This window comes from Rhinoderma darwinii, chromosome 1 (genome assembly GCF_050947455.1).
Source record: "Rhinoderma darwinii isolate aRhiDar2 chromosome 1, aRhiDar2.hap1, whole genome shotgun sequence".
In the NCBI taxonomy this organism is placed as follows: domain Eukaryota; kingdom Metazoa; phylum Chordata; class Amphibia; order Anura; family Rhinodermatidae; genus Rhinoderma; species Rhinoderma darwinii.
Genome location: NC_134687.1, coordinates 93,477,615 through 93,490,981, shown reverse-complemented (window position 1 = coordinate 93,490,981; position 13,367 = coordinate 93,477,615). Strand labels below are relative to the sequence as shown.

The window sequence follows — 13,367 nt, the reverse complement described above, 5'->3', positions numbered from 1 at the left end:
ATGTAGATTTCTCCTTTAGCAGAACCCCCCCCCCCCTCGGTTCATCTATAGGCTCAAGTCTACTGTGCCTATAGGTGAATCTGGCCATGAGCACCAATATTTTCTGTTATACTGTACATTGTTTAAAAAAAACATGCAATGTATAACACTGAGGGCGATAGACAATCTTGAGCGGAGCATACTGCTCACTGAGCAAGCAGTTAGTAGGGTAGACCTGGCGGGTGAAGACATGGGTCAGCAGGATCAGGCAAGTAGCTGGGTTAATGTAGTTGGGGGCAGTAGAAAGGGGTCTAAGAAAAGGAAGGCCAATCCTGTTTCTGATATTCCAAGCAAAATTGCCAAGTTGGGTGATGATGCGAGGGTGTCAGTCTCAGAAATGGCAGCCCTAGTGGATACTGATCTCCCTAACAGCCGGGAGAACAGCCCAGCTAGTAGTCGGTGGGATGGTAATGCAGGTAAGGTAAGACAATTAGTAGTTGTAGGGGATTCCATAATCAGGAAGACGAATAGAATAATTTGTCGCCAAGACCGCCTTAACCGAATGGTTTGCTGTCTCCCTGGTGCCAGAGTTCGGCATGTGGTGGAACGGCTGGATAAATTACTGGGAGGGGCTGGTGATGATCCAGCTGTTGTGGTCCATGTGGGTAACAACGATAGAATAAATGCTAGGTGGAGGAGCCTTAAGAATAATTTTAAAGAACTAGGCTACAAGCTGAAGGGAAGGACCTCTAAGGTAGTATTCTCAGGAATACCTCCTGTGCCATGCGCATCAGAGGGAAAGACAGCGTGAGCTCAGGGAGTTAAATACATGGCTTAAGTCTTGGTGTAGAGGAGGCGGCTTTGGGTTCCTAGAGCACTGGGCTGACTTTTCATTGGGGTACAAACTGTATTCTGCAGATGATTTGCACCTAAATGGAAGGGGGTCCGCTGTGCTGGGGGAGGGAATTCTAGCTGGGGTGGTGAAATATTTAAACTAGGGCTAAGGCGGGAGGTCACTGTAGAAAATAAAGGGGTAGTCAGGTTAGAGAGGGTTAGACTATATTGGTGGGGGAGAAACAGACTGTGGGGAGAGGACTAGACAACAGGATGAGATTGTTTTGTTACAAAACAGCAATGAAAATAAAAATGCCCAATTAATGTCAAATAATCACATTATTGATACTGAAAGTGAAAAATTGAGAGGCAAGTTAAAGTGTATGTTCACAAATGCTAGAAGTCTAGCAAGCAAAATTGGGGAGTTAGAGGCCTTGGTATTAGAGGAACATATTGATTTAGTTGATGTTAATTAAACATGGCTGGACTCTTCACATAACTGGGCTATAAATCTACAGGGTTTTACACAGTTTCAGAAAAACAGGACAAATTTGAAAGGCGGTGGTGTGTGTATGTCTGTATGTGAGAAGTGATATGAAGGTAGTGTGAAAGAGGCAATAGCAGGTGAAGATTGTGAGGAGATTGAAACCTTGTGGGTCGAATTACAAAGGGAGGTAAACACTGAAAAAATTACCTTTGGTGTAATCTATAGACCCCCCAATATAACTGAGGAGATGGAAGGTGGGCTATATAAACAGATGGAGCGGGCTGCACAGGCGGATACTGTAGTGATAATGGGAGATTTTAATTACCGGGATATTAATTGGCGTCATAGTTCGGCTGCAACTGCAAAGGGGAGAAATTTCCTGAACCTGTTGCAGGAAAATGTTATGGGCCAGTTTGTGGAAGACCCGACTAGAGGTGAAGCTCTGTTGGATCTGGTCATTTCTAATAATGCAGATCTTGTTGGGAATGTCAATGTTTGTGAAAACCTCGGTAATAGTGATCACAATATAGTTACATTTTACCTATACTGTAAAAAACTAACACAGGCTGGGAGGGCAAAAACACTTCATTTTAAGAAGGCCGATTTCCCCAGGAGGGCTGCAATTCAGGATATAGACTGGGAAGAACTAATGTCAAATAATGGTACAAATGATAAATGGGAGATTTTCAAATCTACTTTGGGTAATTATAGTGCAAAATTTATTCCTATAGGTAACAAGTATAAATGACTAAAATTAAACCCCACATGGCTTACACCTTCTGTAAAAAGGGCAATAAATGACAAAAATAAGGGCATTTGACAAATACAAATCTGAGGGTACAGCTGTAGCCTTTTTAAATTATAAAGAGCGTAATAAAATCTGTAAAAAGGTAATAAAATCAACAAAAATACAAAATGAAAGGCAGGTGGCCAAGGATAGTAAAACAAATCCCCAAAAATTCTTCAAGTATATAAATGCAAAAAAGCCAAGATTTGAACATGTAGGACCTCTAAATAGTGGTAATGGGGAGTTGGTCACAGGGGATCAAGAGAAGAGAGTTACTAAATGGGTTCTTCAGCTCTGTATATACAACAGAAGAAAGAGCAGCTGATGTAGCCGGTGCCAGTGCTGTTAATATATCAGTTGATATACTGAATTGGCTGAATGTAGATATGGTCCAAGCTAAATTAAACAAAATAAATGTGCAAAAGGCCCCGGGACCAGATGAGTTACACCCTAGAATTCTTAATCCCTTCCCGCCGCAGCCCTTTTTCAGATTTTCATTTTCGTTTTTTCCTCCCCACCTTCCAAAAGCCATAACTTTTTTATTTTTCCGTCGATATAGTCCTATGAGGGCTTGATTTTTGCGGGACGAGTTGTAGTTTTTCGTAGCACCATTTATTGTGCCATATAATGTACTAGAAAATGTGAAAAATTATTTGTGGGGTAGAAAATGAAAAAAACAGCAATTCATCCATTGATTTTTGCGCATCGTTTTTACGGATTTCACTGTGCAAGTAAAACAACATGTTAACTTTATTCTGTGGGTCAATATGATTATGGCGATACCAAGTATATATAGTTTTTTCTATATATTACTACTTTTACAAGTAAAAACCTAAGTGTAAAAAATAAAATTAATTTTGTGTCGCCAAATTTCGAGAGCCATAGATTTTGTATTTTTCCGTCGATTTAAGCCTCATGCACACGACCGTAGCCATGTGCACAGCTGTGATTTTCGGGTCGGCCGGCCAAGGAGTGACAGCCGCGAGCTGCCCTCAAATCGCGGGCTGTGCACATGGCCGCGGCCATTGTTTTTTTAACTTTTTTTATTAGTCCCCCTAGGGGACTTCAACCAGCGATTGTTAGATCGCTTGCACGATATACTGCAATACTGATGTATTTCAGTACATCGTGATTCTGACAGGCATCTATTAAGCCGTGCCGGAGGCAGGGCTTAATAGGAGCACAAAGATGGCGGACTTCATTGGGCCCCCGGGCAGCCATAGCAACCATCGCCCCCCGCGATTGCATTGTGGGGGGCGCGATGAGCTGTTAGAGGGGGTCGCTCCTCTCTTTCTAATGATTTAAATGCTGCGGTCGCTATTGACCGTGGCATTTAATGAGTTAAACTAGCGGGATCGCGCTCGAGCGCGATGCCACTCATTACTCTGAAGTGTCGGCTGTAACGTATGGTGTGGGTTCACTCCGTGAGCTCGTTACATACTTCCCCTACCCGACTTTGGCGTACGGATACGTCAAATGTCGGGAAGGGGTTAAAGAGCTTATTTCAATTCTTCATAATATTTAGAGATTCTCTAGTGACTGGTATAGTGCCAAGGTACTGGCACAGGGCAAATGTGGTGCCTATTTTCAAAAAGGTCTCTAGGTCTTCTCTGAGTAATTATAGACCAGTAAGATTAACATCCCTCGTGGGAAAAATGTTTGAGGGGCTATTGAGGGACTATTTACAGGATTATGTGACAAAAAATAGTATTACAAGTGACAGCCAGCACGGTTTTACTAAGGACAGAAGTTGTCAAACCAACCTGATTTGTTTTTATGAAGAGGTGAGCAGAAGCCTAGACAGAGGGGCCGCTGTGGATATAGTGTTTTTGGACTTTGCAAAGGCATTTAACAATGTCCCTCATAGACGTCTAATGGGTAAATTAAGGACTATAGGTTTAGAAAATATAGTTTGTAATTGGATTGAGAATTGGCTCAAGGACCGTATCCAGAGAGTTGTGGTCAATGATTCCTACTCTGAATGGTCCCCGGTAATAAGTGGTGTACCCCAGGGTTCAGTGCTGGGGCCACTATTATTCAACTTATTTATTAATGATATAGAGGATGGGATTAATAGCACTATTTCTATTTTTGCAGATGACACCAAGCTATGTAATATAGTTCAGTCTATGGAAGATGTTCGTGAATTGCATCATACACTTCTCATTGTTCCAGCCCAGCTTCTATCACTGCACAATCACACTGGGCTGGAACAATGAGAAGTGTAGGACACTGATTAGTCACTGATTGGTCAGCGTCATACACTTCTCTTTACAACGCCCAGTTGGTAAAAAGTAAAAACACGCCCAGTTGTCTATTAAGAAACTATTTAGCATAAATCTAAAATTGCTCATAACTTGCTAAAAAATGATTGTTTTTCAAAATAAAAACCACTGCTGTCACCTACATTACAGCGCCGATCACATTATGTAGGAGATAGGGCACTTATAATCTGGTGACAGAGCCTCTTTAAGTATGATTGGATAGTGAAAATTGTTATTTCAGATTGGAAGGGTATTAAGACATAGAAAGAAACTTTGAAGAAACGCAGAAATGTTACATGTGAGCTCAAAACCTGAAACAGTGAGGGTCATGTATAAATATTGTTTAAAAAAGGAACAGTGGTGTTAGGGTGAGTGAGTACAGCAAATCCACAGCACAATCTGTATTTATTATTTTATATTTCTGCTATATAATAGGCAGGCTCCAGATATATGTGGATGGGGTTTTGAAACCCTATTCACATTTTTTTCAGAAATCTGCAACAAATACACCATGTCTGAACGTGGCCTTATATTCAATCAGTTTTCTTTATCTTAGAAATTAAAATAAAATATCCTCTGCCTAGCTGGCAACTCTGAACTTCCAAAACTCCTACCCAGTTTTTATTCCTATGGGTACCCCAATAATAGTAGTATATTAATTACAGTATGAGTGTGTTTCTTCCTGGATGTACCACATGTATTGTATCTATCTACTTTTTTTTTTAATACAGTGAGTGGGTGCACAAAATACTTCTACTTTGTTTTATACTTGAAATCCATGCATCTTTTCTTCTATAAAGTGCTTTTTCCTATAGATGTTTTGAAGTACTTTAAGTATAAGACATATTTTCATAGATTCCTATTTTTCAAAAGTGGATTTGTAGAAAGAGTACTTTCATTATAAATACATTTAACTAAGCAGCTGATGGTTATAAACTGCTTTATGAAGATCGCATGGACCTTATTCTCTTTTGCTATTCTTTGAATAGTGTTGATGGCAATATAAATGTACAGTATAGATCAGTTCCTCTAGCTAATCTATCAACGCTACTAGTTATGAACTAGCTTACCTGAAACTCCATTGTTTAAAGTTGTGCTAATTATTTGTGAAAAAGTATAGCAACTGCTGGCTTCCTGTCCGAGAGACCACTACTTTAGTACAGTAAGGCTTCGTTCACATCTGTGCTAGGGCTCCGTTCTGAAGTTCCGTCGGAGCTTTGAATCAATTTGGTTTCCGTTTGTGTCAGTCAGGGTCCCATTCTGACGGAAAGCTCCGACGGAACTTCGGAACGGGAACCTGGCGCAATGAAGTGCACAGAATTTGCCACGGGAAGTTCTATTGGTATACAGAAATGAATTAGGTTCCTCCACTTAACCAACACAATTGTTAGTTATCTTCTGCGAAGCTTAGAAAAGATACGGGGGCACTTTTTCTAATACTGTATACGTTTTAGACAGTGTAAACTTAGACAAGAAAGTCAGAAAATTAGCCAAATTTACCACAGCAGTGCATGCTATATGATAACTTTGGTGTATCTAGCTAGACATGTTACACTATTTTATCTTCCTTACACCACCTCTTGGTTGGTTTATTTAACAAATTTTTTTTTTGCACTTAAATTGTGGCATACATCATTGCATTATAAACCATGCCCAATTTCTGCCAGACCAGGCCTCTTTTTCCACTGAGCAATGCCCTCTGTCGAGTGTGGTGAAAAAAAGTGTCTAAAACAGTTAATAAATGAGGCGACCAATCATGTATGCCAGAATTCCGGCTCAGTTTAAGACAGAATTCTGGCGCATTTTAAATATTAAATCTGAATCTTTCTAGCAAGTTACAAGTCATTTAATGTAAGGCTAAAAAATAGACAAAATTCACCAGAGCTTTTTCACTAAAGTTAATCTCTGAAGCCGATCTTACATGTTAAAAGAGGTATGAGAAATCAGACAATTATTTAATGTGTGTGGCCAGCTTTAGGACTAATGCGCACAACCATAATATGGCCCCATATAACCTCCAAGTTGTACAGAGCCATAATACGTCGGATCCTTTTAAAAGCTTTACTTTTCCATAATACAGTGCCATATGGAGGCATCATAAGGTGTGCTCACTGCTCCATAGGGACTATGTGTGCCTACGACATGCAGCGCACACACGACTCTGCCACCTGCATCAGTTTGTTAAAACCTCTACCATATAATTGACTCATGCAATAAAGCCATAATTATTATCGAAGAAACCACGGCACTCAGTATAGAAGGGTGCTCAGGTAGGGTTCAACTCCGCAGAATTTTGGAAGAAAAACTGGCACTCCAAAAATTGTTTGTTTTTGAAAAATAATTTTATTTGCAATCCACAGACTTAGGCAATGTGACGTTTCGGTCAAAATAACCAGACCTTTTTCAAACAGTCGGATTGCGTTTAGTATGAACAGGAGCTATGCTGTGCTGCGACATCCGCGGCTAGCAAGGAAATGAGCTCTTTTCCTTGCTAGCGGTGAATGTCGCAGCACAGCATAGCTCCTGCTCATACTAAACGCAATCTATCTTCCAAAATGCAATAAAGCCATGCACAACATAGCATTATCTTATTTCATGGTCTCATATAAATTACCTTGGTCCTTATATTTATTATACATCCCAAATGACAAGTTGATTAACAAGACAGTTTTATTTCTTCTATTTACAGGTATCCTCTACAAAGGCAATGGAGAAAACCAGTTTATATCTGAGCAGCCGCCTGTTATTAGCTGTATTATGGGCAATGGCAGACGACGTAGCATCTCATGTCCGAGTTGCAATGGCCAAGCAGATGGCAACAAACTTCTAGCCCCTGTGGCATTAGCCTGTGGAATAGATGGAAGTTTGTACGTGGGTGATTTTAACTTCATTCGCCGTATTTTCCCATCGGGGAATGTTACCAGCGTATTGGAGCTTAGGTGAGTTCTTTGCTCATTTCAGACAATGTTTCTTATATGATGTAAATTAATCTAACAACAAGTAGAACTGTAAAAAATAAAAATATTCTCCATAATTGCAATACACTAGAATGGACTAAATGAATATAGTTATGATTATGTTTTGTATTTTGGTAATATACTCCAATATGTTTACCCACCTATTGAAAACACTACAGTCAGCTAATCCTCAGCCCCAAGTAGCTGCGTATGAAGATAGGATTCAAAGTGCTAAAAATTTAGGGGTCAAAACTGCTGGCATATTCCTTCTAAAATATTAAATTCTGACTTCCTGCAGCCACCACTAGAGGGAGGTCACTGCATACTGTACTACATTGAACTTAATATTAAAATATTAAGCTCCTAAGATCCCTCTAACATGGCAACCAAAATGTGTTGTTTTAAATCTATGTCAGTGCAGGGGATATGGAACTATATATCATAAAAAACTGATTTACGACCACTATAAAGATATATTTGGAAATTAATCAGTACAGAATGTTGGACCTAAAACCACACTGTGCTAAAAGGTTGCCATTTACATTAAACTGTCCAATTGTAATCAAATTGGCAAAAATCGAATGTGAGGACAGCCTAACTGATACATCAAGGGAAACAAGGACAGTAAAGGTTGGATTTGTTTTTTCCCTCTAGATATAAGCTTCCCCTTATGTCCCTATAAGAGACATCTGACAGACACTTATCTCCCTTCTCTTATTGGAAAAATAGCTATGTTCGAATGTTTAGGCCACAGCTTTCTTATGTTTATGGGCAGCTATCGTCCCCTTTGGGATCTAATTGACTATATTAATAAAATACTAATAAAATTGTATTAATTCAATGAATTAGTAAATAATAAGCAGTACATTCAATACGCTGTTTCTTATTGGCTGTTTATAGTGGTAGCACATGGGAGTTATTCTGGATTCAAATCTGGCATTTAAAGCTCCCTTCTGCCACCACACTTATTTGTAGAGAATAAGAACTTAAAAGGTTAACTCCACCCAAAACTAAAAATCGGGTACAATCCTTCTTTTTTTTTAACCTCATCTCAAATGGCTCTTACTAAGGTGGTGTGCCTCGTGCATAAAAACTGTTCTAAGAAAGTGTCAATGTTTCCCATAGCAACCAATCAGACTTCAGCTATTATCTTTTTAAAGCTTATTTTAGAATGGAATAGGTGATCTGATTGGTTGCTATGCGTCATACTGCCACTTTTTCTTAGAACGGTTTGAGGCTTTTTATATTTAGTTTTAGGTGGAACACTTAAAGAAAATGATTACTTTTATTAAACACTAAACAGATGAAGACTTAAATGCATGTGCATGTCAAGTTTATGATACTTTTTATTGATCAATATATTTTTTCTTTAATTTCTGCTGCCTAGGAGGTAAATAAATGTATTTTTCCCCACATTGAAATAGCATATTATAACCTTTGATTGTTCATTGTAAGAGGATTTCTCAAATAAAGACTGCAGTTTAGAACATATTCTTAGCATGGGCGTTTCATTTGAATAATGGGGTGAGGGTCGGCTCTTTGGGTATAATATACTACTGCTTATATAAACACTAATAGTATAATAACAGAACAAGACCTTGAGAAATGTTCCAAAATAAACAATCAAAATAACCTCCCTGTAACGTATTTGGTACTTTTCCGAAATCTGATAATTAAAATCTCATTTGATAAAGTTTCCAATTTTGTGGCATGCGAATTGGGTTACCGATCATCCCCACTCATAACCTATCCATTATCATTGTGAAAATCTTTAAATAGCGTTTGATTTACTATTGCTCTTTTCTCTTTCTTGCTTTCACAAAGAAATAAAGATTTTAGGCACAGGTAAGGACCTAGAATGGGTAACGTGTCTCCATGATGTCCAGTTTTATCTGCTTAGCCTATCTGATCATCGTTGTGTTGTGCACCATTGTGTGTGTGGTGTTCCTTTGATAGGAGTTTTTTTACATACTGTAAACTCAAATATTCTTATCTTAAGGGTCCAGAAATGAATTTTACATTAAAACATACCAGTTTTCTCACCTGTGTTTTGGCTGCAAAACTGGACAGAGACAGGTGCTGTAGCGTGATCAAAGGAAATTTTCTAGCAGGTACAAGAGGATGGGAAGACAGGGCTTTGTTCCACATATGCTCCAGCTGCGACGCTTTGTTACATAGCCCTTGTGGTCTCTGACTTGTCAGAATTGTGATCCTAACAAGAAGGTTTTTATCAAAGTCTCCCTGAGAGAAGACTGTAGTAAGTCCTTTATCAAAAAAAGGCACTGTGATACAATGGGGGCCAATTTATTCTCAACCTTAAAGGGTACCTATCATCAGAGGATTCTGTATTTATGTCTAAAACAGGCGAAGGTAACACAGAAGGATTTTATATACATAGTCGCTTTCCTATCCCTGTACATCTATTATTTATTCTTTCAATTTGGTTAACTCTTCAGTGCCTGTTTGTTTAACAGACTCCCAAGGTCTTGTGTGATAGTTGTCATATAACTGATTTGATGATATTCTGACTTTGTGTAATTTTTTCTACTTAGAACAGTATTTTTAACAAATATTGCTAAGCTTTGTGTCAATTATCTAATAGATTTCAGTGATTGCTGCTGTAGGTATATTTTAATAGACCTTATTTTTACATTAAAGGAATATTCCCATTTGAAGTGATGGCAGATCCCTAGGATCCCTAGTAGCCATCACTTTATGACCGGTAGAGGTCTGATCTCTGGTAACTCTACCAATCCTGAGAATGAAGGGGTCGAAACCCTGTTTAAGCTGGTTGCAGATCCTTGCACAGCCAGGCTGCTGGAAGCGCTGAATTGCAGGGAAAAATTAGGGGACGCATCGCTAAATCAGCGCTGTGGACCCTTCCTTCTCAGGATCGTGGGGGGTTATAGAGGTCAGACCCCCAATGATCGGATGTTTCTGTACCTTCCATAGAAGTAAAAGGGAGCTCGCTATGCTCTGCTGTTTCAGTGACTCCCATTCACCTTTATGACCGTTATGGAAAAAGTGTAGCAAAGTGAGCTCGGCTGTTTCCAGAATTCCTGACCACCTCGGCACTGATTCTACGCCAGGATGTGGCCGCTTCACCACGTGTGGCAGGGGCCGGGTAACCCTCAATTGGGAGATAGGTGCAGGTGAATGCGGTGGGACGCACATCTATCAGACATTTATGTCATATTCTGTAGACATGCCATAAATGTCTAAGATTGGAATACCCAAGACGTTTTATTACCAAGCCAAAGCAACAGAAATACAATGGTTTTCTCATTGGGGTTATAACAAAGTCTACTTTAGAAGAAAACAAGGTCTATCCCTTGAATTATTCTGCACACCCATTCTCATTGAGGTAGTTCAATTGCAAGAATCTTTTATGCTTGTTTATTTATATGCTGTACAAGTTCTCTGAATGGCAGCCAATTGTAAGCCTGTTCTGCTTTTCCCAGCATCATTGCTTTTCAATCCTTGTAACAAACTTTGTGTATATTAATGTTGTTACCTTGAATAACAGATTTGGCTTATTCCTTTTGTTGGTAAGACAAGGCGTTTTGGCACCCAAGGCAAAGATCTATACTGCTTTGTGTTAGATCCATCTGCATAAAAATAATGCAATCACATGCTGCAGCTTATGTTTTAGCTTCTGTGCACTTTTTGGGCTTAGATTTTCTTAACAGTGTTCAAAATAGCTAATAATATTCTGTGCTGAGGGATTGCAGGTGCTGAATGAATTAAGACATTTTTAAGTAGAGGACAATATTATTTCTCTGTTAGATTGCGCAAAACGTAACTAACAATTCTTCAATTCAAATTATTTTCAGAGATGAGCGAATCGATTCTACATGAATCAAATTTGTTACGAATTTCCTTAAAGTTTCAGATTGTAGCAAATTGGAAACTATTGGTATTCATCCCGCACAAATTTGTTGGTGCAACTTTTTTTAAAAAGGTATCTTGGCTTGCAGAAGGTAGACCATGTCTAGGAGAGTGTCTGCGCATTTCAACCGTTCTATGTGGCTAAGAACGCACTCCTGGACTTTCAGCGACTGAACGGTCTGCCTTTGCACCACTTGATCTGTAAAATTCCAACTCACTGGAATTCCACCTTGCGTATGCTGGACCATCTGTACGAGCAGCGTAAAGTGGTCAATGATTACATCATGCACCAGACCACCAATGCAGGGAGCATGCGCTATTTCGAGCTCAGGCAATGTAAACTCATCAGCGACATGACATTTGCCCCCAAAAGGGATAATGTTTGGACCGCTTATTAAAAAGCCATTACTTCTTCTGATACTACCGTGTATGTATAAACACCGGCAGGCATCTGGCACTAAAAAGGGATAATTTTTGGACACACGATAAAATCTTTGTGAGAACTTGTGATAACAATATGGCATGTCACATTACTTAGCTATTTTCTCCCAGGAGCATTGCTTCTAGGGAAAGAAAAAGTGCCTGATGAAGGCACCACCCAGCATCAAACAGAGTACCTATAAGTCCGCATTACAGACCTGAACTAGTGCAATACATATACAGGTCTATGCACAGGGAATAGTCCTATGCATGATGCCTAAAGCTAATATGTTTGATGGCTTCAACATTCTGTATGCAAGTCTCCTGCGATTTTCTGGAAATTGTTGATGTCAGACTAATTTTTATACCAGAACAATTAAAAAGACAGAATATGCAGTCTCCTAAATTCCTATTGATGCATTCTTCTCTCAGTACAATAAATGGAACAATACTGTATGTTCGTCATAATGCTCCTTAGAAACCACATACCTTTCCTGTGTTGTTTCTAAGCCAGCAAAATCAAAAAGATGCTTTTTGCAATTGCTCTAAAGGGAGCCAGATCAGATGAAAAATTTCTGCAACTTAATTACCTTTGCTGCTTTGATAGAAAAAAAATCTCGATGCTGTGTGTATTTCTTCATTCATCTGTTGGGCTTAGTAGACTATAGATAGGGATCTCTAATTTTTTCCATTAATTTCTTACAACACAGGCTGCCAAATAGTGTTTCAGCAATGAAAATTGAGAAGGGGATTTGACTTCTCGCATAATGATTATGGCAGAGTTAAATCTGCATGCTGGAGGCGGATAGAACTGTAACAAAGATCGTTATCAGTTTGGCACACCGCATCCCGTTCTTAGCGAATCGTTCTTGTATTTGAGTGAGGAGAGTAGTCAGTGCTTCTGAGATGTGAACGTTAAGAAATCTATTTAAATAGAAAACTTCAAAGTAACTGGTAAAGTTCCTTTTCAAATTCCGCTTTATTGAGCTTGCATTTAGAACATGTTTTTACTTTGATTTATAGAAAATGTTGGATACATGTTTGCATTTTAGAAACTTATTTTACATACAATATTATAGTGTTACTTGTCGTATTGATAGGAAGACATTATTATGTATAGCTCCTAGCTGCATGGCGTGTTGATAAGATCATCATAAATACCAAGGTGCTGTAAAGGTGGATTATAAAAACAAGACAAAGAGAATACCTGCATCTGAGTTAGACCTGATTCTATAGTCATTTTCTTACTTTATGCTGGAACAGATATTTATTACTCCTTTTTAAAAGCTGCACAAAGAAAAACAAAAAAAAATTAAGAATAAATTAAAAAAAATAATATATATATATATATATATATATATATATATATATATATATAAGATTTTCAAATTCCCTGTTGTTGCACTGTGAATTATGTTTTATATTTACTGGAAAGGTGATAAATGTTAAATTGGTGTGGGTCTGACCACTAAGACCCACCCCACCGACTGCTAGCTGTAGCTACAATAGAGTTCTGACATCGTTCCCCCAATCAATGGTGGTCTCATTAGTGAGACCTCCACGCATCTACCATTTATCAACTATCCCTTTCCCTTTAAAGGTTATGAAAACCTTTGATGCCATTATTTTTTAATGTAATGTATGTATTTAGGGAAAAAGGGCACTCACTTTTCCTTCATTTCTGTTGTGCAGCTTTTATGTTTCCACTATAAAACGCAGCTGTCAGCCAAATCCATTAGGGAGCTGGACTG

General features: G+C 38.7%; 1 protein-coding gene across 18 annotated transcripts in view; it reads left to right on the top strand.

The window, feature by feature from the left end:
* The window catches only part of TENM3 (teneurin transmembrane protein 3), a 1,030,160-nt gene that overhangs the window by 950,751 nt on the left and 66,042 nt on the right, over positions 1–13,367 (top strand). For 13 of the 18 annotated variants that reach the window (XM_075860221.1, XM_075860218.1, XM_075860216.1 and 10 more), the window contains 2 exons: positions 7,041–7,291; positions 9,131–9,153. In XM_075860221.1, coding sequence (XP_075716336.1) covers positions 7,041–7,291; positions 9,131–9,153 — 274 coding nt within the window. The remainder of the gene's footprint in view (positions 1–7,040; positions 7,292–9,130; positions 9,154–13,367) is intronic. The other 5 variants (XM_075860213.1, XM_075860211.1, XM_075860210.1 and 2 more) reach the window with 2 other exon arrangements.